The sequence below is a fragment of the Pelodiscus sinensis genome, chromosome 23 (genome assembly GCF_049634645.1).
Source record: "Pelodiscus sinensis isolate JC-2024 chromosome 23, ASM4963464v1, whole genome shotgun sequence".
Classification (NCBI taxonomy): Eukaryota; Metazoa; Chordata; order Testudines; family Trionychidae; genus Pelodiscus; species Pelodiscus sinensis.
Window position 1 is genome coordinate 13,814,067 of NC_134733.1, and position 26,589 is coordinate 13,840,655.

At 42.4% G+C, this 26,589-nt stretch overlaps 1 protein-coding gene across 5 annotated transcripts in view; it reads left to right on the forward strand.

Annotated features, from left to right (window-relative positions):
* The window catches only part of RERE (arginine-glutamic acid dipeptide repeats), a 468,752-nt gene that overhangs the window by 187,955 nt on the left and 254,208 nt on the right, over positions 1 to 26,589 (forward strand). For all 5 annotated transcript variants that reach the window (XM_075906796.1, XM_075906794.1, XM_075906795.1 and 2 more), the window contains one exon: positions 7,798 to 7,868. In XM_075906796.1, the coding sequence (XP_075762911.1) occupies positions 7,798 to 7,868 (71 nt within the window). The remainder of the gene's footprint in view (positions 1 to 7,797; positions 7,869 to 26,589) is intronic.

Genomic DNA, 26,589 nt, shown 5'->3' on the forward strand with positions numbered 1-26,589 from the left:
TAGGGTTGCTCAGGAGAGGGTCAAGCATCTCCATGCTGGAGAGGAAGTTGGTATTTATGGTTGAAGGACAGAGCTGGTCAGGAGCAGGTGAACAGGAGGAAAGTGGAGAAAGTAGAAATGGAGGGCCGTGAAAATAGCTATGGAAGTCTCTAGAATGCAAGGGGAGTAATTTTGAACCGACCATGAAAAGAACAGGAAGTCCCTGAAGTAGTGCGTGGTGGACAGAAGCATTTTTTTTTATATGGCTGGACTCTACATAGCTAATACATGGAAAAAAAAAGATGGCAAAAGTCAGAGAGAGGTGCAAAAAAGCAGCAGACTTAGTCAAGTCAGTGGCATTCATGGGCTTTTGTTGAACTGTCTTGTAGGGCTGTGCAGGTTTAACCAGTAAGCCTCACCCTTAATGGTTAACGTGGTGGGGATTGGAATGGGCCTGCTCCAGGCTCATTGGGAAGGTGGGGCCCTGCCTGGGGGAGAGTGTGTGTGGCATGCCAGCTGGGCAGTTTAACCAGTTAAACAATATGTGTAATTGGTTAGTCAATGGGATTTTACATCTCTACTATTCTCCTTTTTGCAGCAGACTCCACTTGATAAAATTTCTATGCAGATGTATGCATTACCTTTCTTTAGTTGTCAGGTGTCTGTAGCTGAAACTGTTAATGATGTCATACTATGTTCTTGAATTAAAAACTGGAAATGTATTTATTATAGAAGTGTCAGTATACTGATTGCTGCTCTGGTCCGTTTTTATAGATATGTGCATGCAGTGAAGGAAATAGCAGTAGGGCACCAGTCAAGGTTCTCTTGGAAATTGAGTGGTCTGTAGTTTGTGCGTCACACAGTGACCAGAGGTGGGCAGAACTTCCAGCCACTTAATAGAAATATACATTTCATTGCCTTCTTAGGAAAAGAAAAACAGTTTGTCGTGTCTTTATAATGAAGCTTGTTTTCCTGAAGAGAAGGGTGAAAAAAGTCCCAGAAACAAGGAAATGGCTGAAATGTAATGTTTCAGATTTTCACAGGTTGGCTTACTTGAACTGCTTCATCTATTAATAGCCGCAGAAGCAACTGGCCACAGTATTCCTTGAGCTGACAGTCAGGAGGAGTGCATACGGGGTCATCCTTTTCTGATGACAAATGGACTCAGGCTACAGTCAGTGATTTACTAGGCAGAAAATACATGTGCTCAATTTACATAAACCTGCTGATATGTAAAAGGATTCAGAAGAAAGTAAATTTGCTGTGTGAAGAGCCTCCTCTTTATTGTGTGATATTTAGTTCTCTCTTTTGGCTTTCTTTCCTTTCTGGACAAATGGTGCTGTTTACAGATAGTACGAAGAGGCAGCAGGCACAGACTCAAAACTGTGCTAGTGTTAATGTGGTGAGAAATAATTAAGACATCCCACCCAAAATGAAACCAGATTCTCTCCAGTCATAGCATGTCTGTGCTAGAGCTTTACAAGGGTCTAAAATAATTAAAAAATGGTTAACATAACTAATCAAGAATGGATATAGGTTGGACCTCCCTGGTCTGGCACTTTTGGGACCTAACGGCTCCCAAACAAGATAGTTTGCTGGACCAGGGAAGGTCAGAGAAAAGGGGCACTAGCGTCCCCCGGAGCTCCAGTGCCCGTGGTTTCAGCGACCCCACTGGCTCCACAGCCTTGCAGGCTCCAGCAGCCACTCCTTCGGCACTGTGGGCTCTTGCGGCCCCACTTTGCCTGTGAGCTCCACTGGCTCTGCTTCCTAGCTCGGCTCCCAGCTGACAACTTCTGCCGCTGGGGCTCTCTGGTTCAGTAACGTCTGTGGTCCAGCTGGACCACAATCTTAACAGACCAAAGTTTTGGAATTAACTTATTGTTTTGTCTGTGGGTTTTATTCTCTTAGTGATAGAAAGAAAATAAATGTGGTACATGACAAATAATGTGGCATCTAAGGGGTATTGTGATGTAATTATTTAATATTTGTGAAGAGCTTTGAGATCTTTTGAGTAAAGATTCTAAGTGTAAGTATTTATTACATAGATTATTATGGTACTCACGCTATTTATGGTTCATTACATACACAATATTTTAAGCTTTTAAATGTGTGTTTTTGCAGTGCTGTGGCAGCTGCTATTGGCTGTCTAGTAAATACGCATTTTGGTATAGGTAACACTGAACATGTACATTGTGTACCCAATGAATGAAAACTCCTCCACTTAGCTCCCATGAGACATTGAGGTTCATAAAAATGAATTAAGAGTTCTTTCTTTTAAAATGTGGGTTTTAGTTTGTGTATTCTTAAATCAACAGATTAATCCCTTGTGTGAGTCTGCCTGCTGCATATTCAGTCTGTCACGCTGAAAGTTTTCATTAATTTTTGTTAAAAAAAAAAAAGATTATTAGGAATAAGCAGTGGCAGATTTTTTAAATATTAGTATATTTACTAATCCCCCCTGCCACCTCCTCCCCAACAACATAAAGTATTTGTCTACTAAATTAGACTCTAACATCATGCTGTGGACAGAGAGAGAGAGAGACTGTATCGCTTGTTCTCCAAATGACAATCCACCCTTCATCTGCTCTGTAATATTAGGGCACTATAAAGGAGGCAAAAATAATTTAATGCATTGGAGTTGGTTTATGTGTGTCTTCCTTTTTTAGTATTGTAATTATTTCTCTCATTATGCATAGGTCTTGTAATTTATTTAGACTGAATGTCCCCTGAGTACCTGCAGCCCCATATCATGTATGCAGGTCACTTCATAGTTAGATTACTTCCACCTGTGTGTAATGCTACCCATCTGATGCTGGTATCATTCATATATTTAATCTTTAGTTAAAATTACACCAGATGACCACCCACCAAGAAGGGAAAAAAACCTCAGTTGAAAGGTTTTTGTTGTTTTTTGGCTTTTTTGACACTGACACATTTAGAAACCCTTCATAGATGCTAGAACTTAAATGCTATTGCCACTGGCGACAGAGCCACCAGTATTATTGCTAGAAGATGAACAGATGCTATAGAACGCATGAGCTATAATTTTTAATGGGGGAGCCACTCCAAGCTTTTGGTAAGCGGTCAAAGGCTGCACTTGTATGGAGGGAGTGTGGGGTTTGGGATGGCAAGTGAGTTGTAGAGGGGAGCTTGGAGTAGAGGACTGGAGGTACAGAAGAGGGTGTGGGGTCTGAGAAGGAGTTTGGGAGAAGGAGTGGATTATGAGCTGGGGTGCATGGTCTGGGATGAGATATGGGTGCAGGAGACGATTCTGGCCTGGGGGAGGGGTGTAGGAGGGAGTTGTGACCTGGAGGAGGTGGGGAGATGGGGTGCAATGGCTTTAGATGGTGATCTGGGGTAAGAAGTTGCAGCGGGAGAGGGAGGTTTGGCTGGGAGATGCTTACCTAAGTGGCTCCCAGCCAGCAGCCCTGCAAGAACCTGATACAGGCTGTCTGCTGTAGTTCCAAGCTGCTCCACATGGCTCTGTTCCAGCACAGGGAGAGGAGAGTGAGGAGGCTTCATTTGCTGCCCCTGCCATGAACAAAATTTCTTGGCTTCCATTGGCCCGTTTCTGGCCAACAGGAGCTAAGGGACTTTGCTAGGGGGTAGAAACAGCACAATAAGCCTCCCCATCCCTCCTGAGTGTGCAGAACAATGAGAAGCCAGCTGGGTGCAGATGAGGTGGCAGAGAGGCCAGATTCAGCCCACTAGCCTCCTCTTGCCTATCCCTGCTATAGAAACCTCTGTGTAAACACATGAAAAAGTGGAATTTAATGCTACAAAAGCTAAACACATCTCAAATTTTATTTACATTTCTGCAACGTAAACAGTCCACGTTCATTTTTGGCTAACTTGAAAAATAGAGAGAGAGGAAAAAATTAGCTGCTTGACCTGAGACTTGAAAGCCAATTTCCAGTCTCAAACGTCAGTCATAAACTCCTGAAGTTCGGGTTTTATAATGGGGGTGTCTACACAAAGCTCTGCTATAATTTTCTTCTCATTTATCTTATAAATGAATTAAGAAGCTGGGTCAGAACAGGGCATTCTTTCAATTTCTGTTGTCAATTGGAGACAAGCTTGACTGATGCTGATTAAAATTATGAATTCAGACTGTTCCAGATACTAATCCCTCTGTGTTTTATGTCTTTCTATAAAATAAGCAACAGGTTTCATACCTTAAAAAAAAGATTATGCCAAGCTCATTTGACTTGATCAGATGCTGCCACAAAATGATTAACAGCACAAGTTTTGAAGGATAGGGACTGGCATGATAAAGTAGCCAGTTTTACAAAGCATAGTGTTGCATGTAGGAATTTGGCATATGGATTTATAGGCATTGGATAAGTCAAGTTGCCATGGTTTCTTTATAAACACTCAGCAGGAAGTGCGGTTTTGTTCAATAACAAGGTATTGCTATTCAAGTAAAAAGGGAAGGCTGCTATGCAGTTTCTGGGGAACCATCCGCCCAGATGCTAGTTTATACCTTTATGGGGACTGTTCTTTAGGAAGGAGTTAGCCAGCCAGCACTGAACATTTGTTCTTTGCACCATTGCTATACAATCTATTCTCTCTGTTCTATAAATACATGTTCCATTTTTCTCTGGTGAACTTAATGTTTTATGCACACATGGCAGTTAGCAAGGAGAAAGAACTTAAAAAGAAAAAAAAAGAAGATAATGCTACATCCATTACCTTGTGGCTTCAAGGGTTTTTTTGGCCTGGATATCACTTCAGTCAAAAAAGCTGTGCTACGTGCCCCTGTTATTTGAGCACTTGTTTAGACTGGAGTTTGATGTTGGCAAGCTTCAAACAGTTGCAATGATGGCTTTTAGTTATTTAATATCTTCTGGGTCCCTTAGGAATGTGTGTCATAATGAGCTGCATTTGTCAGGGCAGTCTTGCAATGCAAAAAGCAAGTAACCAATATTCCCTCTACCCTTTTCCACCCATTTGTGGATTTTTCCACATGTGTGGAATAATGTTTTATGTGCACCAAGGTATGTGTGAGTGTGCACCACATTTAGGGAAAAAAAACCCTAGCTGTGGATGCTCTGCTAGTCAACTGGGCGGCATTTGAATTTCTGGTGAGTGGTTGCACAAGCACAGTTTACAGGGAACTTTGATGGGAACCATCTGCCTAAATTAGATTCTTTGGTACTTAGATCTAAATTTGAATTCCAAATTCCTTCAGACAGGAACATTGTTCATTCTAGAGGAGAATGGTTTCATTGTTTAAAAGGCCCAAGAAGCCTAATTTTTGTTTTATATTCTGTTTAACTGAATGTGCAATTTCAACATCTTACTGGGTGAGCTTGAGTGCTCAAAAAGAATAGGGTGAGATTATTTTCCAGTATACTGTGGAAAGCGGACACTCGTTAACAGGAAAACAAAAGCTTTTACTGTTGATTCAGGATACTAAAAAAGGAAAAACTATGTTGGGGTTGGTGGATCCAAGACAACCACATTAAATTCCAGGTGATAATCGCTTCTTGGATAGCTATTTTTTTTAAATGGGATTTAAGTTTTAGGGGAATGGTGGTTTTCCTGGTACAAAAGGAAATTGTATGTGGAAATATTCAGTGGCAATTTAGGAAAAAGTGAGTTTAAGGAAGTTCAGGATATACGGGGGGAATTGGTTTATTACACTTCAGTTTAAACAGTTGATTCAAAAGTTAAAGCAACAATGGAAGATACTTTCCTTACTCCCTATTGAGGTGTTCCTGATATATATACAGGCAGTCCCCGAGTTACGCGGATCCGACTTAAGTCAGATCCGCAGTTACGAACGGGGTTTCCAGCAGACCAGGGAGACGGGCAGCAAAGCCTCTGAGGACGCCGGCAGCGGGACAGCCGCGGCGGGTCTGGGCTGTCCGCTGCCCGCGTGCTCCGCGGCTTTGCTCCGGACGCCTGTGGTACAGCAGCTGGGGCGCTGCCGGTTGGTCCCGTAGCTATTGTTTCTGTGTTTGAACAATACCTAAGATACCTGAAGGCAAGTGGGCTATTATGGGACAATCAGTCAGGTAAGTCTAATTGCACTTATTGGAGCCCTGCTTCATGGTAGCCCGTGCATCAGCTATCTCTTTCTCTAGTCTTGTTCCATCTTGTTAGTACCATGAATGTTTTGCTATGATACTATTATAATCTAGCAGTATTGGGTTAGGCTAGTAGAAGTTGCATGATGGACCATTAGCTAATGTAGGAGCTCTGATGTTTTAAGAAGGTAGCTTTTTCTTTTGAGACATTACACGACAACCACATTTCGAATGCAATGTAAAAACCTATGTCAAGGGTGGGCAAATTCCAGACCACGGGCTAGATCCGGTCTGCAGGGTTAGTCCCTGGCAGGCCCACGCCTCCCATGTTTACCTGCTCCCCCGCAGGTATCAGAAGATTGCAGGTCTCGTTGGCTGCAAATCACCATTTGCGTCCACTGCATGCGGCGGAAAGTGGAGTCCTGGTCCACCATACTTCTCACTGCTCACATTGGCTGTGAATGGCAATTATTTGTGGCCAACAAGAGCTGTGATCCTCCGATGCCAGCAGAGGTGCAGGTAAACATAGTGGCGGCAGCCCACTAGGGACTAACCCTGCTGGCTGTTGTTTTTTTGTTACCCCAACCTAGGTTCTAACCACTTACAGCCATAACGGAAGTGCTAGAGGCTTTGAACCTGGTGTCTTCATCGACTTCTAACTTTGATCATATTCTACCTACCGAGATTCTTACTTGAAATTTCAGTTGTTTTAAGATATTGATGTTAAGCAGTTGCTGAGTTTTATATCCTGAGGATGATTGCATTTCAGTGATGGAAAAAATGATTCCCACCTGAGTGGTGTTTGAATAGTGTTTGTAATAAAGCACTACATTCTTGTTCAGGAAGAAAAGGCATCGTATTGTTAGTTTAAAATATTTATTATGACAATGCATTCATAAATGTGGTCAGCTAACCAGAAGAACAACTGCAATAGTTTTCCTCTCATCTATTTTTCTTCTACAGTTTTTAGGAAATAAGACAATGGGAGAAAGGCTAGTTATACCTTTGAGCACCTGAGGTTTTTGTAGATATATTTTGCAGAAATATATATACATTTGTGGAGAATCTGAATAATTAGTTGTGTATGAATATAAATGAAGAGCACTGAGGTTCTCTGAAATACTTGCTTGACTTTGGAAGCAATATCTCTGCTTTCAAGCAATCTGGGTGTGGATTTTCCCATTTCTAAGGTCATTATCATTATCCAGGCAATTCTTTCTCCATTCAGTCTTACTCTTTTCTAAATCAGTGCGTTTGTGGTGTTTTTTGCTGGACTATGTTTGTAACACAACAGATCTCATTTTACAGCAATCTTTTAGTGTCCAGTTGTCAAAAGCAAACAAAAATAATTACTCAGCCTCTATCATGTGAAGTGTAATTTGAGAAAGCTCAATTCTTCCCTGAGGAAAATCTAATTTAGTTTACTGCATTCCATCTATGATTGGTTGCCTTCGTTTTCTTAACAACTAGAAAAGAAAATGTTAAGTTTTTAATAGTGAGTTAACCAGAAGAGATTTGATTAGTTTCCCATCTTGTTTTAGTCTGGTCCATAGGTATTAGCTAAATTCCAGAAGTTCATTTTCCTTTCTGAAGAAAATGTCTATTAAAATTTAAGTGAATTTTTATTCCATTATTGCTTGTTTAGGATAATAATTCTAGCTTCTATTTTTAGACCAAAAATACAACATGTACATTTTATATAATAAATGTGGTTTATACTGTTTTATATTCTTAATCTGAGGTATAGAAGTTAATTGCCATTATTTTAAATTATTTCTTTTTAAAGATTGCGTCTATATTGAAAGTCGACGGCCGAACACTCCATACTTCATCTGCAGTATTCAAGACTTCAAGCTGGTAAGCAGCGTTTTCCATGTTTTTTTCCTAAGATGATGGTGATATTGCACAGTCTATTACTATCCTTACCCTCCTGCTAGTAATAATATTTAACTTTGTCACTCCTGGCACAATGAGGTGCCCTGGTACAGGCAGAACTAGTCAGTCAGTTGGTACATGCAGAGAACTCTTAACGAAGTGTTATAATCCACATTGACCTAGGGCACATTGTTCTAGGGCAGTGTTTCACAACCAGTGGTATGAGAATCCTTGGGGTACTTGAGAGAAGTCTGGGGGGGTACATCAACACAACTGATATTTGGAGAAAACTGAATTTTTGTTTTAAGTTTTACAGCACTTGATTATTTTTGTACTTTTTATACCCAAAAATTTCATCGTCCGCCTGTCTATAATTAAGGTGTTTAAACAAATGTGTTGCAATGGTAGAAAAAAATTGTGCGTCTGAAAACTGTAGGTACTGTGGGTACTTATAATTGTTTTTAAAGGGGTACTTTATAAAAAAAAAAGGTTGAGAAACACTATTCTAGGGGGACTTGGGGATGGTAGCTTACTGTTTTGCTGGAAACGCTGATTATGATATTGTCTAGATACTGTTCTATAGTGATAAATTCTCTATAAATAAATGCTGAAAATGGAGTTGTGGGCTATAAAGAGTTGTGGTTTGGTAGGTGGACTATGTAGATACAGAACTTGCGTTGAGATTTAATGCTTCCCTCACCTCTTAATGGCACCTGTCATTAAAACTGAGTTTAAAAAAATCATTGAAATCTCCTTTCAAACCCTTCTATCTTAATGAAATTTTAATTCAACAGCACATGATACCACAGCATGAAGTTGAGAGAAGCATGAATCCCTTCACCCCCCCCCCCCAAATCCATAGCTTTGTAACTTGAAGTAAGTTTAAGTAGCTCCCTATGTTAATTTTAAGTGGGCAACACATTCTATAGAGTTACAGTACAGTAGGAAACCTCCACATTCCTCCTCCAGGTGTTACAGCCTAGGTCCGTGCTGTCCAACTAGTTTTGAAGTGGTAGCCACTACAGTTGTTACTGCTATAGTGAACTAGCCACACTCAACTGGCCAAATAGCCACACGTGGTTAGCATGCTGGATACCATGGATGAGCTGTTAGTGAGGTCCTTAACTGAGAACCTCCTTTATTTTAGCGGCTTTTATGTCACAAATGTTTATATCATTTACAAGTTAAAGCAATAAATAATTACAGTGCCAGGTTGACACATTACTAGTTTAGATTACCTGCCATCTGTTTCTGTTAAAGGTCTCTTTGCTTTCTCTAGCTGCTCCCTCCACCCCACCTCCCCCCGTTAATTTTACATGGATGCAGTGTGGGAGAAGGTGTACTTTCCTTTCACCTGTCACACTGATAGCTTTCTTCAATATTTATGTCTATGCTTTTCTGTTTCTCTAGAGGCCTCCATTATTTACAGTATCCCTCCTTTCAGGTAACTTTTCATTCCCTTTCCTGACTACTCTGAAGCCTAGGAGCTTCCTGTGTCTCCAGCTTTTTGTTCCTGCTTCCATATTTGTTTCATTTTCTGTGATCTCTAACAAGAATAATGTGGGTAAACATGAAAAATACTTAAATGTTCAAAAAAAAAAGTGTTGGCTTTTATCTACCAGGTTCCAGTAATGCGTTAAACCCCATTTGTACAGTTTTTGTACATTAGCAGGTGCCTTGGTGTTTCAGCGGAATCGCTCATGAAATGCTGAATTACGTTGTGATAGTTGCCATTCTGGGTAGAAGTTCCTGCTGAGTTACTGTAATTGCTCAGGGTATTAACAGCAATAAAAGCTGAAGCTTCTGTTGTTAGTATTGGTGTAATACAACACACAAAAGCTGTCTGGAAAACAATTTGGGAAGGAAAGTGCAGTATGTTTTGATCCTTAAAAACAACAATGACAAAAAAACAAAAATCAACCACCTCGCATGGTGCATCTTAAATTTGTTTTTGTTTTGAGGTTCTGTGTGTAGCTCATGCTTGCAGGGATGTGTAATGGTAGGAAAGCTGCTGATTCCTGTTTATAGAAGGAATATAGTTGTTGTATGCTTATCCCCTTCATTCTATAGGTTCTGTAATTCCCCTGATGGTTTTGTCAATAAAATCGTGGGCATAATGAACACTTAAAAAGAGACTGATGCTGGTTTTGCTAACAGAAAATGGATCTGGAGCATTTTTGTCACGGTTGATCTATCTGCTGAGGAAAGGGTCGTATGTACAATGGGAAGGACCCTTGAGCTCTTTCCTATGCCAAATTCCAACAAGAAAACACAATTTTGTTTTGCCCTTAGCAAAACATGTCAAGTGAAGCAGGGGAAAAAAACAACAGCTTTGAAATGTCACCAACTAATTAAGTTCATTATATTCTCCGTTATCATAAACTAAACATGGGTTTGGCTGCACAGCTGACAGCCTTGTTCTTTCTTACTGATAACCCTTTTAACTTGGTGGTTCTAGTGATTTTGGTGCAGTCTAAGGAGAGAACTCTCCCATCATTGCTTTTATATTGAGAAAGGGGGATGGAGGGAGAGCCATTGATTGTTGCCATTTGTAAAATGCAACAGTCATGGGTGAGTGACCTTGCTAAAATGATAAGCAGCTCTGCAACAGAGCTGAGATTAGATTCACAGGCTTTGTCTCCACTTCCAAGTTTAAAGTGCTTTAACATGGCAGTGTGGTCACACCAGCATTGGGTTGAGAGCTCTCCCAGTGCACAAGGGAAACTGTCTCCATGGAGGGAGTAACTAACAGTGCTGGGGGGCTCTACACTGGAACACAATGTTGTAACTTGCTGTGCTGGGAGGGGGGTGTTTTCACACCCCCCAAGGGAGAAAGCTACAGGGCAGTAACTTACTAGTGTAGACAAGCCCCCCCAAAAATCTTAATTCATGGTCCACTGCCTGATCCTCTTGACGAATTACCCAGTTGTTTTGTGTCTAATTCTGTGTGGATAAAATGACCAGGGACTTGCACCTTTGGATAGGGCTAATGAAGTTCTCTTTTCGTTCTAAAAACTTAAACTGAAAACAGGCTTGAGTGTCCCAATAATAGGTCTTGTATCCTCATACCCACTACTCCTTATTGCAGAGTTTGACACCTAGTAATTTCAGTGATATATATCCAACCCTTCTCCTATTAAACAAAGCTGCTAGATAGACTCCTCAAGTAGCTGAGAACTTATGTTGACAGAATTGCTTCCTTTTAGTTTTAATAAATTTTTTATTAGGCTAATTTTGTAATTAAAACTTTACTTCCTATCTCAACGCTGCTAAAAATTGAAGTGAATTAAACAAAAAAGAGGAGGGAGAGTTAGGAAGACACCCAGCTTGATGGCTCTGTATGGACTGACCTGCCACTGCTGCTTCTGGAGGTGAAAGGTTGACATGGCAAGTGTTATGGATTGTTTCCGAAAAGTCTGTAGTCTAATCTCTATATCCGTGCTGTCCAGTACACTAGCCACGTGTGGCTGTTTGGCAAGTTGAATATGGCTAGTTCATTATAGCAGTAACCACTGTGGTGGCTACTGCTTCAGAACTGGTTGGACACCACAGCTCTAGAAAATAAACTGCCTAGGAAATAAACCAAAATTTTCCTCCCTTCTCAAGGTCTTTCAGTCTCCCACTGTCATAGCGTTTACATTGCTATTTTCTCACATTAGTATATTGCACTTATTACAAGTCCCTCTGTTGACTCTTTAACATGAATCTGTTCTTCTAAAAATACTAGCACATCTCTTTTGATTTTCCTGAAGAGTAGTTGCCTTTCACCAATGGCCATTACGTCCCAGTGATAAAGCTTTAGTTTTCTCTTCTCTTCTCTTCTCTCTTCTCTCTTCTCTCTTCTCTCTTCTCTCTTCTCTCTTCTCTCTTCTCTCTTCTCTCTTCTCTCTTCTCTTCGTAGTTTCTCTCTCTGCTTGTCTTGCTCATGATTTTGTTTCACTTGGAGAGGTACAGTGTTGAGAAGCTGTTTCATTCTTTTCATAAGTTGCTCCTCAAGTGGTGTTAACAGGTCTAGTGGCAGTAGCAGACTTGGTTCCAAAGCTCATTCTTATAAACTTCACTTGGATCAGAAGCTAACCCTTGATATTGTAATGTGGTACCTGAAAGTCGAATGGGGGCTAGAGGAAAAAGAACAAGCGGTCTTAAAGTGATTTTGCCTTTCTAGGTACAACTGTATTAGAAAGTGGCACAGCATTTGTGATCCCCTAACAAACACATTTCAACAAGGGTCACCTCCTTCACATATTCAGGGTTGCATAAAACTAATTATAATGCAGTTGTGAAGTAAAATATGATGTGTGAGATCTGAAGATAAACCTGTGTCCTCTGGAATAAAGACTCGTGATGAAATTCTGGCCTCATTGACATCAGTAGCAAAAGTGTGATTAACTTGAGTAGCATAAGGTTCTGCTCCCTCTTTGGGCAACAGCTGTTTGAACTTGAAGCTTCCATGCATAAGCTGACTGTGGCAGTGCTGTGGAGTCCATTTTCTTTTTTCTAAGTTGCTTATAAACCAGTTTTGTACCTTTGCTTATGTCATAAGCAACCTGCGTAGCCTCATGCGTTTCAATGGGACTACTCAATATGTATCAGAGTTTCACAGCCTGACCCTTTTTGTTGGATGTGTGATGGCTATTGAAGATTAATTTCTAGCAGACAACACCTCCAACATATTATCTTTTGTAACCCATACAGTCTTTGACAGGTGCTGGTAATATCTATCTGTACCCAGAACAGTCTTTCTTCTATCATATGTTAGTCATGCTGACCTAGAGCTGACATTCATTGTTTCATATGGTTGTAGCAAACTGGTAGAAGAGACATACTGAAATCAGTTACGTATAACATAGGTATCTGGCCTTGGAGTATCTAATAACTCAGCATAAAATAATCCACTCAGAGGCTGAATCTATATTGGTGGATCTAGGCATGAATAAAGGTTGCTGTCCCAGTCTCGGGCAGGAACTCACTGGAAACTAAATTTTCATGTATTATAGCACTGTGCCCTTGCCAAGTGGGAGATGGTGTGCCTTTGCTAACAGTAGTTAGAGCCCTTATCTTTTAGACCAGGGGCCGGCAACCCCCCAGCACATGTGCCACAAGCAGCACGCGAGCTGATTTCCCGTGGCAGGAACTTGTGCTGTGGCTCCAGCCTCAGACTTGCAGCTGTAGTAGGCTGGAACACTAGATCTGGCTTCCTGCTGGGAGGGGGCAGGGCGAGAGAGGTGCACACATCCCTGGGGCTGACCCTCCTCCTATGCTACAGGCTTCCTGCTTCGGGGGGAATGGGCTGGGCTTGCTCTGCAGAGCCAGGGCTGGGTAGCTGGTTACGGATGGTGTGTGGGGGCCCAGGCTGCTCCCTGCAATCTGTGCATGAGGGTGGGAAGCCCCTTCCCCAGTGCCCCTCTGCACCAGCTGGGGTGGAGGCAGCCTTGGCATCTGCCTGCCCCAGAGCTGCAGCCTGCAGGCAAAAGGCTGGTCCTGGCAGGGAAGAGACTCTGCACATATCCCTCCCCCTGCCTCTCCACACCCTAGCCTTGCTGGTGAGTGCCCCTGGGGGCACAGAGATGTAGGGGTAGGAGGGGGTAAAGGAGGATTCAGGGGTAGAATGGGAGGGAGCAGGGTTGCACTGAGAGGAAATGGAATGATGCAGGTGATCAGGCTGTGGGGGCAGGATGGAAGGGAATAGGGGTTGCACTGAAGGGGCATGAGACGGTGGAGGAGATCATGGGGCTGAAGGGAGTGAGGCTGGAGCAGAGGGAAGATAAGTGGGGATACAATTTTACTTTCCTTTACTCCCTACTTCTTTGCCTCCTTTCCCAACTATTTGTCTGCATTTTCACTCTCTCACTTGTTCTGCATCATTCCCCCAACTCCCTCCCACTCCCCGACTCCCTCTCGTACCCCCACCTCCCACCCTCTCCTGCTGCCAAACTCCCTTCCAGACCCGGTCCTCCTCACCCTGTCCTGCATCCCCATCCCATTCACTGGCAGCCCTGTCCCACACATCGAGCCCCTCATTTTTGTTCCCACCTCAGAGCCTAAGGGGATCCACAAAATCCACTAACTCTGGAACCCCAGAAGAGTAAATCTGGCCTATGAGAAGCCCTGAACCTCAGTCCTCCCTGTCCCTTCTCCTCTTGTCGTGGGGGCTGGAGTGCCAGAAGAGTGAGTTGTTTCAGTTGGGGGCCACATAATTGAGGGTTTGGGGGGGGGGGGGTTGGAAGAGATTTTTGCTTCTCGTGTGGTTCCTAACTAATTTTTCTGTGGGCCAGTGACCTTCAACCCAGAAAAGTTCCTCACCTCTCTATAAAAAAAGCAAACATTGAAACTTTTTGTGTTGGACATAATATTTTATTTTATTTAAAAATGAAGTTTTATAAACTAACATGAGAGTTAAAATGCTTAATCTGTTTAATAATGTAAATTAAACCATTCTCCCCAGCTGCAGCACTAGCAAAATGTGTCTGGTGTAATTATGTAATTAATAGTGAGTTTCCATTAGCAACTGGTAGTCTCCGGAAAGGAAAGCATTGAGCCAGGTGGTCCATGGAGTGGGCAGTAGAGAGAGCTCCTCCCCCATCCTGGGAGAGGGGTATGGCCCCAGGGCAGGAGGGTTAAATCTTAGCATGCCACTTCGGAAAGGTTGCTGACCCATTTTAGATCTTGTGCCACATGACAGCCTTTTCTCCCTGCCATTGCACCAATGCAGTATGTGGTACTAGCCATCACTATAAGGCAGAGGTGGGAAACCTTGCAGCCCCTGTCTTGCCTGGATCGGGCCCCTGAAGCTTGGCATGCCATCCCCATGCTGGCCTACGGTGGGGCTGCAGCACACAAAGGGTGCATCTACACAGCACCCTAAACTCGAAATAAGATATGCAATTTGCATATCTTATTTTGGTTGAATTTTGAAATAGCACATTTCAAAATTTGGTGCGTCTACACAGCGCCGTGTTTCAAAATAATGGGCTATTTTGAGACATCCCTTAACCTTTGTGGAATGAGGATTACAGGGATGCTGAAATAGGTCTCAAAATAGCGGACTTTTCAGTCAGAGAGCCACGGCAGTGAGGGGTTTTGTTGTTTTTACTTCTCACATGTGTATGGCCCCCTGACTGATTGTTTTCTGTGCGTCAGTGGCTGCTGACGCGAAAAAGGTTCCCCACCCCTCCTATAGGGAACCACATTCTCTTTAGAAAGTACTTTTAGGGATTGTTTATGGTTTAATGCACTCTTGAGAGAATGAATGTGAGTTTAATATATACAACTGTCAAAAACTTAAAAGAAACATCAATTTGTTATGATACGGTTTTGGAGGTAACTTTTTTCCTTGTTCTGGAATACCTTCAAAACATGTTAAATGAGCCTTTCATGAAAAGTCTCAACATTTTGATGAAAATTTCCATGAGGAAAACGGGATGATCTGACAGTGGAGGGTGGAAAACCGATTTTTGCTCAGAAAAAAAGATACATGAAGTAGAAAGGGTTTAACAATATTGCTTATTTTTCGGCACCAGCATCTCTGTGCCAATCATGAGTTTAATGATTATCACTCAAATTTGCTATGAAGGGACCACTTTTTGTTGTTGTAGAATTTAATTGGATTACAGTATTGCACTAAGGCCTGGGGGGAGGGAGAGGAAGATTCATCTAATTCTATTTAAGTTTCAATAAAGCTGAACAGTCAGCCATAAATTTTCTTAATAAATATTCAATGTTTGTATTTCAGGCTTTGACAATGCCACAGTTGACTAGCTAAAAAAAGTAAACTGCTTGGTGATGGTGGTTCACTGAGTGCTCTTTTGTTGAGAGCATTAGTATACTCAGCTTTTGACTTGGAGGCTAAGTGTAAAGTCTTTGTACATGATCAAACTCATTAGGAAAGTAGTATTTAATACTGTATGTCTTTCCTTGAAGACTGTATCGTCCTAGGCAGAGGGATTTGATGATCTAATGGGTTTTTCCATCTTCGCTTACCATGATTTTGATGAGAATTTGTGTTGAGTGTGGGTCTGAAGTATATACAGAAGAACCTTCAATAGAAAGGTTGGGTTTGGGGTTGAGCGAAGGAACAGAAAATATATTTGGTTTAACGAATGCTTCCATGGGATTTATGAAACTGACTTTTTGCTCATTATAAACATGATTTAGACATTTGAAAATGTCAATAATTAACCAGGTTTTTCCACCGCAGTTGAATGAACACACATTGGGAGTTGCTGAAGGGATGTTTGTGAGTGCCAGGCTGTGGGAACTGAAGTGTTTATCTTTGGGGTAGGGAAGGAAACACCAAGAAATACATTAAATTTACAAATGGGTTTAGGCCTATTGACCATCACACTCCCTTTTTTGTGAGGTCTTTACTTTTCACCTATTGCAAACACCTATTTTAGGACTGCCCCTCACAAGGCCTCTTCAAACACTGGAGCAAAGTGAGGTAGGAGGAAAATGAGGGCCACTTAGGCATTACAAAGGAATGCTTGTACCCTCCACTTACTTTGCAACACATCTTTATGCTGCACAACTTCCAAGAATCATCCATGTATTCTCTGTGTTTTTAAATTAACAGTTTTTAAAATACTGTTTTGATAATTGAGCAGACTAACGTACCCCGATTGTGAGCTTAACTGTAAGAACTGGGTGTACCTCGAATGGCACAATAACGTACAGCAACAAATGCTAATGGAAAAAGTTGCAAGGGTGAGGCAGACTGAATTAGTACCAAAAAAAAGGCAGACTGATACTGTTCAAGGACTGCATTAAGATGACTTGTAAATAAGATTCCCATCTGCAGCCCTGGCAGGGTGGAGGTGGGTGCACCACCTGAGTCCCCCAACCTCCCTATGTTCAGGAGCACCCTTATCCTTCCTACTTTCTAAGGGTGCCAGCTCCATCCCTTGGGAAGCTGGTGGTGGCTGCCCCTCAGGTGGGCGGGAAGCCTGCTGAAGGTAGGGAGGTGGAGTGGGATCTCCAGTGAACCCGGGTAAATAAGAGGAGTAAAGAATTAGAAACGAATGGATTGGAATCGGTGTGTTGCATATTAGGCCTAACTGGGGGACAGGATAAAAGGAGTAGCCTCTTCAACTTGTCACTCTCTTTTTGGGTTCTGTAACAAGTAGTGATTCACTGCTGCGTTGCCTCCTGCTGGTTTCCTCAGGAATTATTTCTTCAGCCTTGGAGGGTCCTCTGCTGGTCAGTGTCTGACCCTCAGTTACCTGTCTTCTTCACTGGTTCAGGCCCCGTGTCCCTCCTGTCCACAGTGCTTTTTTCCTCACAGTGCCCCGCACTCTGGGGTCCTCTCTTCCCAGGGAACCCCCGACCTTTATTCCCACTTTGCTTCAGTGACTTACTGCCATCTAGTCCCTGTCTCAGGGTCAAGCTGGAGTCTGAAATGGCCACTTACTATTGGCAAGAGTGGATGTGCTGCCTTCTGCTGCCCTGGCTGCCTTCCTGCAGCCTAATGTACCCTCAGAACTTGCGAACCAGGCCTCAGCTCCCAAGCTCTGCCTGCCCTTCCCCAGCACTTCTCTGCCTCCGTAGCTTCTCTAGCCAGGTCCTTTCTACTCAACAGCTGGAACAAGAGTCTCCTCTCCAGGAGCCCCTATTTATACAACCCCAGCTGGGCCCCAATTGGCTGCTGTTTGCCTCAACTGCTAGCAACAGTTGAGTCTCAGCCTTCTCCGAGGCTGGGTTTAACCCTTGTACCACCTGGAGCAGAATGATTGCCTCTCTACAGGTTCTTAAAGAAAAACTGGTAGAAAAACTGATGGCTGAACTAAACTTCAACCATCATGACTGCCCATCCCCACCATCTCTTGGAAACTTGGATCATCTGGATCCTAATTCTGAGAAATGTGCTGACCAGATCGAGTTCCAAAGAGGCTCAGATAACATCATCATCTCCACTGAGTCCAGTGGTGATATTGGATTGTGTCCCTCCCATGCCATTCTCTCCATGTATTCTTTCTTCCCTGGCTTGTTTTGCAACATTGTGGTAAGTTCGATTAGTCAAGAGGCAGTTAAAAGCAATACCTTAAATATCCCAGTGCTGTTACAAGTTCGCCAGGTGGGAGTAAAACCATGTCTGTATTAAATGGAAGATCAATGCTGTGGAGGTCGATTCTCTGGCCTTTGATTTAATGTGTCTAGTAAGGAGTCGCTAAATCGAACATTGAGGGCGCCTATGTCAACTCTGGCACTCCTCAGTCACGAGGAATAAGAGAACTCGACTGTAGAGCTTCTCCCATTGACCTGCTGTGAGGATGCCAGAGAAATCTGAGTTAAGGTGAAGTCAATTTCAGGTATGTTATTTATGTAGTTGGAGTTGAGTATCTTAGCCGACCTTCTGGCTTAGTGTAAACCGGTCCTGACTGATAAGATCGTGTGCTGTCCCTTTTCTTCCCAAGCAGTGATATTGCAAATGGAAGTGCATGTCAGAAACAGAAGATGCATTTTCTATATTTAATAGTCTTCTCTCCCCCTCTCCTGTGGCATTATTTTATATGAAACCAAGCCTGGGCTCACAGAACCCAAGTTCTAAAGATATACAGCCCACTCTGCTTTTGTTTCAGACCTGAGATGCACTAAAGTGAGTGAGTAAACTTTATCATTCATTGTCCTCCTCAGAGGTTTCATACCATTGAGTTTTTACCATGGACCTGATTTTGTCAGAGCATTTACAGCTCCCACTGACTTCAGTTGGAGTTGTGGGAGCTCAGCACTTCTGAGAACTGGCCCAGTAGTTGTTAGTTTTTTGGCTTGGTCTGGTATCGTATAATGCTGGGTTGCTTTCTCTAAAGCTGATCACGTGGAAGTGAGAGGTTATTCTTACCATTTTAAGTAAGTGGTGATTCATGGCCTGTGGCAAATGTGTGAACGGAACTCTTCATGGAGCTGCAGCCAGAGGTGAAAGTAAGCCGATGCGCCCTGGCTGGGGCACCCCTCTGCATTGGGAGGGGCAAAGCATTCACAACCTGGCTCCCAGCTTCCTGTAGGCTGCCATGCTTCGCAGCAGGCAGGTTAGAGGGGTTGGCTGGGGGCATGCTCCAACCTACACTTACTGTTGTATCACAGCTGCCACCCCTCTCCCTCCAAACCCCTCCCCCCCAGGGGAACAGGTTGTGATAGGACAGTATTTGTAAGTAGGGATGTAAAAAGTTGTTTAAAAATGTAAACTGAAGTATACTGCAGAGCCTGCAGCAAAGCTGGCTCCCTGGGAGCGGGGCTGGCAGGGGCTGCTAGCCCTGCTCCAAGGGAAGCTTTGCTGTGGGCTCTGCAGTAGGTTTATACTCCAGAGCCCTCAGGGTGACAGCTGGCTTCTTGGGATCAGAGCTGGCAGGGACTGCTAGCCCTATTCCTGGGGAGCCAGCGTGTAACCATAACAGAAACCAATAAGCTGATGCTTATTGGTTAGCAGTTTACACAGTTACACTTTGACATCCCTACCTGTAAGACATTTGTTCCTTTCACCCCCTAGCTGCAGCTGATGAGATTTACTTCTACCGTGTCATTGTGTTACATTGTTAGGGTTGATGTTACTGTTAGGGTTCATTTTAATGTTTGGATTTTAAGAAATGGGTTAAACTCTGAAATTTGTGTAAGGGCTTGGTATGAAAGTATACTTCAGAGAAATAAGAGTATCACCAGTTCGTTTGGAAGAAAAGTTTTTTGTTTTCAGTGTACTTGGTACAATGCAGAACTCAGGTGCTTCACAGCATGTTTGTGTAAAAGAACACTTAAGGAAACATTTAGTTCTGTTTGCATGTAGGGTTACTATGGGATGTCTGAGGGAGGAGGAGACAGTTCCTTTAATTAACTGTCTACCCCCCACATGAGAGACAGACAGAATTCTGCCCATTAAATACCACACATTTTTTGGTACCAAAACAGGTCAAGAGTAAGGCTAAACTGAGCATTTTAAAAGGTGCTATTTTAAATCTCATACCTTATTTTCATTCCTCTGAAACTGGCTCACAAAGATCACTAGTAGCCAGCTGAGATCTACCAGTGCCAGGTTCAAAAACCAGCTGCACATTGTAGGAGTCTTTCAGCTCCTAAAGTTGGTAGGGCTTCAAGATGGAGTTAAGAACAGCAGAAAAATATTTTACAAATGTTCCTGTTGCTCTTGTTCCTTGACGTAACAAAAATTTGGAAGACAGGTAAGTATTGTACTGACCCAGTCAGCACATCTACTGTTGAATTGTATCCTGATTTTCACGATACTAGTGAATTTTTCTCTTCCCATCAGCCAGTTTTTCTAGTTATTGCCCTCCATCCTGTTGTTGCTTTCTATAACTGAGTTCTTCTGCATTTTTCATATCCCTGTTGCTTACTAAATAACTGGGATTTGCTGAACTGATTGCAAATTTTACTCATTATATTGATTTCGGCAAACATTTTGTCTTTCTGTTAATTCTGGGTGACTGACTCCTTGCAATTGATTACCAATATTTCTGTTGGCAGCGCAAGGCTCTGTATGCTGGAAATGTAAATGTAAAGATGGTGGTTCTTACAAACCCGCTGTACTGTGTTTCTAAGGGATTCTATAGGAAGCCCATAAATCTTCTGGCAGCTGACACAGTGCAGCATAAAAGTAACTTTATTGATCTTTAAAGACGAGGAGTGTTTCCAAAACCATTTTAGCCTGATCTGAACCTGATCCAGTTGGCAAATATTTCACCAGGCACTGAAATCTAATAAATTCTACAGATATACACAGATCTAATACAGTGTAATGATAGAGCTGTGGGAGAAAAAAAATTGATTATAGGGTTCCAGATAATATCATTAACTGTTCTTGCTATAATACACCAGATGTCTTCACTAATAGACAATTTTTTTGTTAATTTAGTTTTTATAGGATCACATCAATAATTTAAATTTGTTAAATCGACAATCTAAGCATTCAGGTATAAATTTTAGTGAGTATATGTGTGTGCACAAAAATCATGGCATAAACTCACAGGTGTCAGTGTATATATGTCCATATGTAAAAACTTGACCTGAAATTGGGTTATTGTAACAGGAACCTTAACTTTTTCATTACTAACTAATAACCTATTGTTTAATGTGTTCTGTTGAAGGAATGGTTAAGGGTGAGGCGAGGGAAGCTGAAACATAGGAATGAAAAATATTTGGAATGAATCCCTTCTTGATCAGATAAGAACGATTTTTCCTTCTGCCTGCAGTACCAAGTTGTTTAAATACAAATTACATGGCAGTGAAACAGATGTCTTCTCCAAAGCAAAAAGATGTGCGGTGCTGTAAAACGGGCTTAAAGTGAACATTTGTTTTCTTTGTAATGGAATGTACTGCAGTACTGCAGTACATAGTTCATTTTTGTTGCACCTGTGTGTTTCTCCATTAGAAGAACAAGATGCCCTTGTGTTTGAGTTGGATCACACACAATACCCATTTTTAGCCAGTGCTTTTGGTATGCTCTCAAGACAGCAGTTTTGTTGAAGTGACAGATTACATAATTATAAGAATGCAAACTAGTGCTGCTGTAGCTCACTAGCTATTGTATTTGTGTTGGCGACTCTTTGCATGCTTATCCGTATGGGTATGCTCTGTGGACCTGAGACTGCAGACTTCTTGCAAGCAGTGTCCATTAGTCCATGCTCTTTGCTCTTTTTTCCTCATGCTCCTGCCCAAGGACAGTGAGGGCAGTGCAGAGTGACTGCCTCTCCAGTTACTTCTGCTACGTGGCCGAAGTCAGAATCTTCAGTGTCGTGGAGATTCTCCTTTATCTTCAGCTTGAGCTTGGTCTAACCTTTAAATATTTCAAAGTTTTCTACAGTTTTAAATGTAATTAGTGTGACTAGTTTTATTAGTGTAGCTAATGAATGAAAAGTATCCTCCACCCCAAGGAAATCTCCTCCTTCTCTAGTATGGGGAATAGGTTATGCTCAGCTTTAAAAGCTGTCTGCTCTCCATGTTCCTTCTTGGTCAGTGATGACCATGAGCACTGCCTTTATTGACTTAGAGAAATGTGTATCTCCATCTGTTTAAGTAATCATATCACTGCTGAAAACTTCAGCAGTTACATGCGGGGGGTGGGGGAGGTGGCTGTCACTCCGCGCTGCTTCCTCTGTGTGTGTTATGGGTCAGCAATGTCCCTGTTGTCCAGACCTATCCTCACCTTGAATGTTTTGGTGCTGTCAAGAGAAATGTGCAATGAGGAAAAAAGTCCACCCCCCTCATTCTGTCTACTATCCACAGCTTTCCTTCAACAAAACTGATGATACTGCTTATTTGAGCTGGATCTGATCTTTCAACCTCAGGCGAATCAGATGTACTGGAAGAACTGTCATTGATTCCACTGAGGGAATGGAATTCAGATAAGAAATTAAGAGCTTCCTGGAACCAGCCTTGTCTAGCCTTATGCCTTGGGAACCTCTGCAACCCAACTTTGACCATTCATTTAGGCCCTGTATGGGCCCCTGAAGCTGGTACACATGACATCCTGGGTCTTTGCCGTCTAACAGAGAGTTATATAATTTCTTCCCTTAAGGCAGTGGTTCTCAGCTCGTTTCAATCCCTGGACCATCAGGCCAGTCAAAAAATTTTCATGGACCACCTCCTTTTTGAGACATGTTTAAAAAAAGAGCAGACAATTAACATTTTTGTTTGAAATTTATTTACTAACAGATTTTTGCATTCTCTTCTCACTGACAAGCTTTTCAATGTTTGGAATGATACTTGATAATGCACAACAAATATCGCTTTCCACTGCAAGCTGATTCCTTTGTTTGGATTTAACGTGCAACAAACACGAAAATCCAGTCTCTCTCATATAAGTTGATACAAATGGCAAAAGAAATCTGACTGCGTGTGCTGACAGATATGAGTAACTTCTGGTCACGCTGGCCCAGAATTTCTCTAAGGTAGATTGCTGTTACACGTCTTGAACTGCAAAATCATTTTTCAGATCCAAGAATGCCTCCTGCAGGTGACGCTATGGATGATGCACCACATGCTTGTGAACATGTTCCTGTGGACCACTGAAAAAGTCACCGTGGATCACCATTTGAGAACCACAGCCTTAATGAGTGAATCTAGAACTTCTTCCTGAACATAGAAGAGGTGGGGTATAGAAGAAGTGGGGAATGACCCTGGTCAGTACTGGCTGATTCAGCTATCTTCCTTATCTCCATTTGAGGCAATTAGTCCGGCTTGTTTACTCTAGCTGACCAAAAGCAATGCTGGACACTGCTCTGGGGAGAGTTCCAGATCTCCTTAGAGGAGGTCAGGACAGACAAGTTGAGCTCCTGGACATTTTGCAAATCATGGGATCCAGCTGGGCAAGGGCGATATGCATTTCTATCCTTATGGGGCAGAGAAGCTAAGCTTTGTGTTGGCAGAAGGAGCTGAGTTGTTGTTTTTTCCATCCTACACTGAACTCCAAGTATGACGTTTTAAATCCTTCAAAGTTTCTAGATTTCAAAGACAAATTGCTGCAGCAAAGCAGAGTTCAGTTTTAAGTTCTCACTAATGACGGGAGGCAGAACTTAGTTACAGGCTATGATTGATTCTGCTAGTACATCATGCAGATCAATGACAACTGCCATTGTAATGCACTGGGAATCATGGCTACGCAACTGTCCCTGGCAAAGGAAACAGCTTTGTGTGAAAGATGCATGCTTTCATGTGGATAATCACCTTTACCAGAGAAGATTCCTCAGGTTTATGGTTGGTCCCAGCCAACCATTATCAATAAAGTACTTAGTGAAAGCACCCTGGGTCTTCATGAGAGCATTTTATGTAGTAGCAACAGTAGCCCCATGTAGGCCAGGTGGCACCACCATATGTCCATGTTTAAATTGCTGGTTTCTGATGAGTGGGGCATGCCTAGAAGCCCTGACATAATTTTTGTACTGGTACTTTTCCTAACATCCCTAGGATACTGTGTGAAGAAAAAATTATTCGGACTCTCTTTGACAGATCGTAGATTTATAGAAGCAACCTTAGGCTTGATCAGGATGAGGGATAGATTTCAAGCCCAGAGCAGTCTGATAAGATTACACACACAACCCTTGAACACCAGTTCAGGTTTGTCCCCTCTGTTTTGTGGGCATTTGGTGCCATGTATTTTACATAATGTCATTAACTAGACTCCCAGCAGTCTTGGCTTCAAACAGTGTATGTACCAAACAAACATAGCATGAAAACCACCATGACAGCTCTCATCAAGATGAGGTCCTCATTGACTTGGTAGAAAGGTCATGGACAATTGTGCGTATGTGTTCCTTCCTCTCAACAAGATTACAGGTGCCTCTGTTTTAGGTTGGGAGGTTCACATGGCTAGCCAGATGGTGCAGAGGACTTACTCATAGACTTTAAGGTCAGAAGGGACCATTATGATCATCTAGTCTGACCCCCTGCACAGTACAGGCCACAGAATCTCACCCACCCCTCCTAGAACAATCCTCTCACCTATATCTCAGATATTGAAGCCTTCAAATACTTTGAAGACCACAAGATGCAGAGAATCCTCCAGCTGTGATCTGTACCCCATGCTACAGAGGAAGGCGAAAAACCTCCAGGGTTTGGAGGTTGCAGGACTTGGATGTTGCAGGAAACAAGAATGCATGTAAATATTCTGAAACACAGAGCAGTCTGAAAAACCTGCAAAGCTTTCATCTATTCTTGTCAAGTCATATAATGTCAGCTGATAAAACAGCTATGTTCTATGTAAACAGGTAGGGAGGGGAAAGATCCACTTCCCTTTGTATGGAACTTATAGGGTGATGTGGCTCCTGATATACCAGTTCTATCTGCAGCATACCTTCCCAGAGCCCAGAATTTGCTGGTGGATAGCCTCAGCAGGCACTTGGATGTTGATCACAAGGTGGAGTTACATTATTTAGTGGTGAACAGCATTTTCACTCAGTGAATAATTCACACTTTGCATCTCTACACACCTTCTAGAGGAACTGTAAGTACAATTACTGCTCTAGAGGCAGTGCTCTCCTCTCTTCGACAGGCCACTTGCTACATTGGGTTCTTGTATAAAATATGACAGATCAAAAGAGAAGCTATCCTCTGAATGGCCCAGACAATTCCGATTCACTCCAGCGAATGTCAAGCTGTGCGCCTATCAGGGTCTCATGACTTGAGAGAAAGTCAAGTTCATTTATCCAAGCCTGGATACTCTGCACTTCCTGGCAGGTATGGTCATTGTACTTAGAACATTCCTGCTCTGAAGATGTGCAAAGTGTTCTTAATAGCTTTTAAGGATTCCAGCAGAAAATGTTACCTAGCTAATGGGCTCAACAGAATCATACAGTAGAAATTTCTGTTACCTTGATTTACTACTTCGCCCTCAAGATGAGTCTCTCTCAACTCTCTACTGGTTCACCTACAGATACTTAGCCTCCAGCGGACAGCTACTTTCTGTGTCTGCTTACCCAGTAATGTCTAAGTTTCTTAAAGGCTTGACTAGAATCTTGCCAACAGCAATAAAGCCAGCCCATCAGTGAGAGCTGTAATTTTGTTCTTTCCTTGCTGAACCACCTTTTGCACCGCTAATTGTTTGTCTTGCCTGTCAGTGCAGATCATCTTCTGTGTTACGATCACCTTGGCCAGAAGGATGGGTGAACTTAATGGCCTAATGGCAGACCCAATATATATAATATTCTGTAAAGACATAAGAACATAAGAACGGCCGTACTGGGTCAGACCAAAGGTCCATCTCGCCCAGTATCCTGTCTGCCGACAGTGGCCACCACCAGGTGCCCCAGAGAGGGTGGACCGAAGACAATGATCAAGCGATTTGTCTCCTGCCATCCCTCTCCAGCCTCTGACAGACAGAGGCCAAGGACACCATTTTATCCCCTGGCTAATAGCCTTTTATGGACCTAACCTCCATGAATTTATCCAGCTTCTCTTTAAACTCTATTATAGTCCTAGCCTTCACAGCCTCCTCTGGCAAGGAGTTCCACAGGTTGACTACACGCTGTGTGAAGAACTTTCTTTTATTAGTTTTAAACCTGCTACCCATTAATTTCATTTGGTGTCCTCTAGTTCTTCTATTATGGGAACTAATAAATAACTTTTCTTTATCAACCCTCTGCACACCACTCATGATTTTATAGACCTCTATCATATCCCCCCTCAGTCTCCTCTTTTCTAAACTGAAAAGTCCCAGTCGCTTTAACCTCTCCTCATATGGGACCCGTTCCAAACCCCTAATCATTTTAGTTGCCCTTTTCTGAACCCTTTCCAAGGCCAAAATATCTTTTTTTGAGGTGAAGAGACCACATCTGTACACAGTATTCAAGATGTGGGCGTACCATAGTTTTATACAGGGGCAGTAAGATATTCTGGGTCTTATTTTCTATCCCTTTCCTAATAATTCCTAGCATTCTATTTGCCTTTTTGACCGCCGCTGCACTCTGTGTGGAAGTTTTCAGAGAACTGTCCACGATAACTCCAAGATCTTTCCTGATTTGTCGTAGCCAAATTAGCCCCATCATACTGTACGTATAGTTGGGGTTATTTTTCCCGGTGTGCATTACTTTACACTTATCCACATTAAATTTCATTTGCCATTTTGTTGCCCAATCACTCAGTTTGGTGAGATCTTCTTGGAGTCCCTCAGTCTGCTTCTGTCTTGACTATCCTAAACAGTTTGGTATCATCTGCAAACTTTATTACCTCACTGCTTACCCCTTTCTCCAGATCATTTATGAATAAGTTG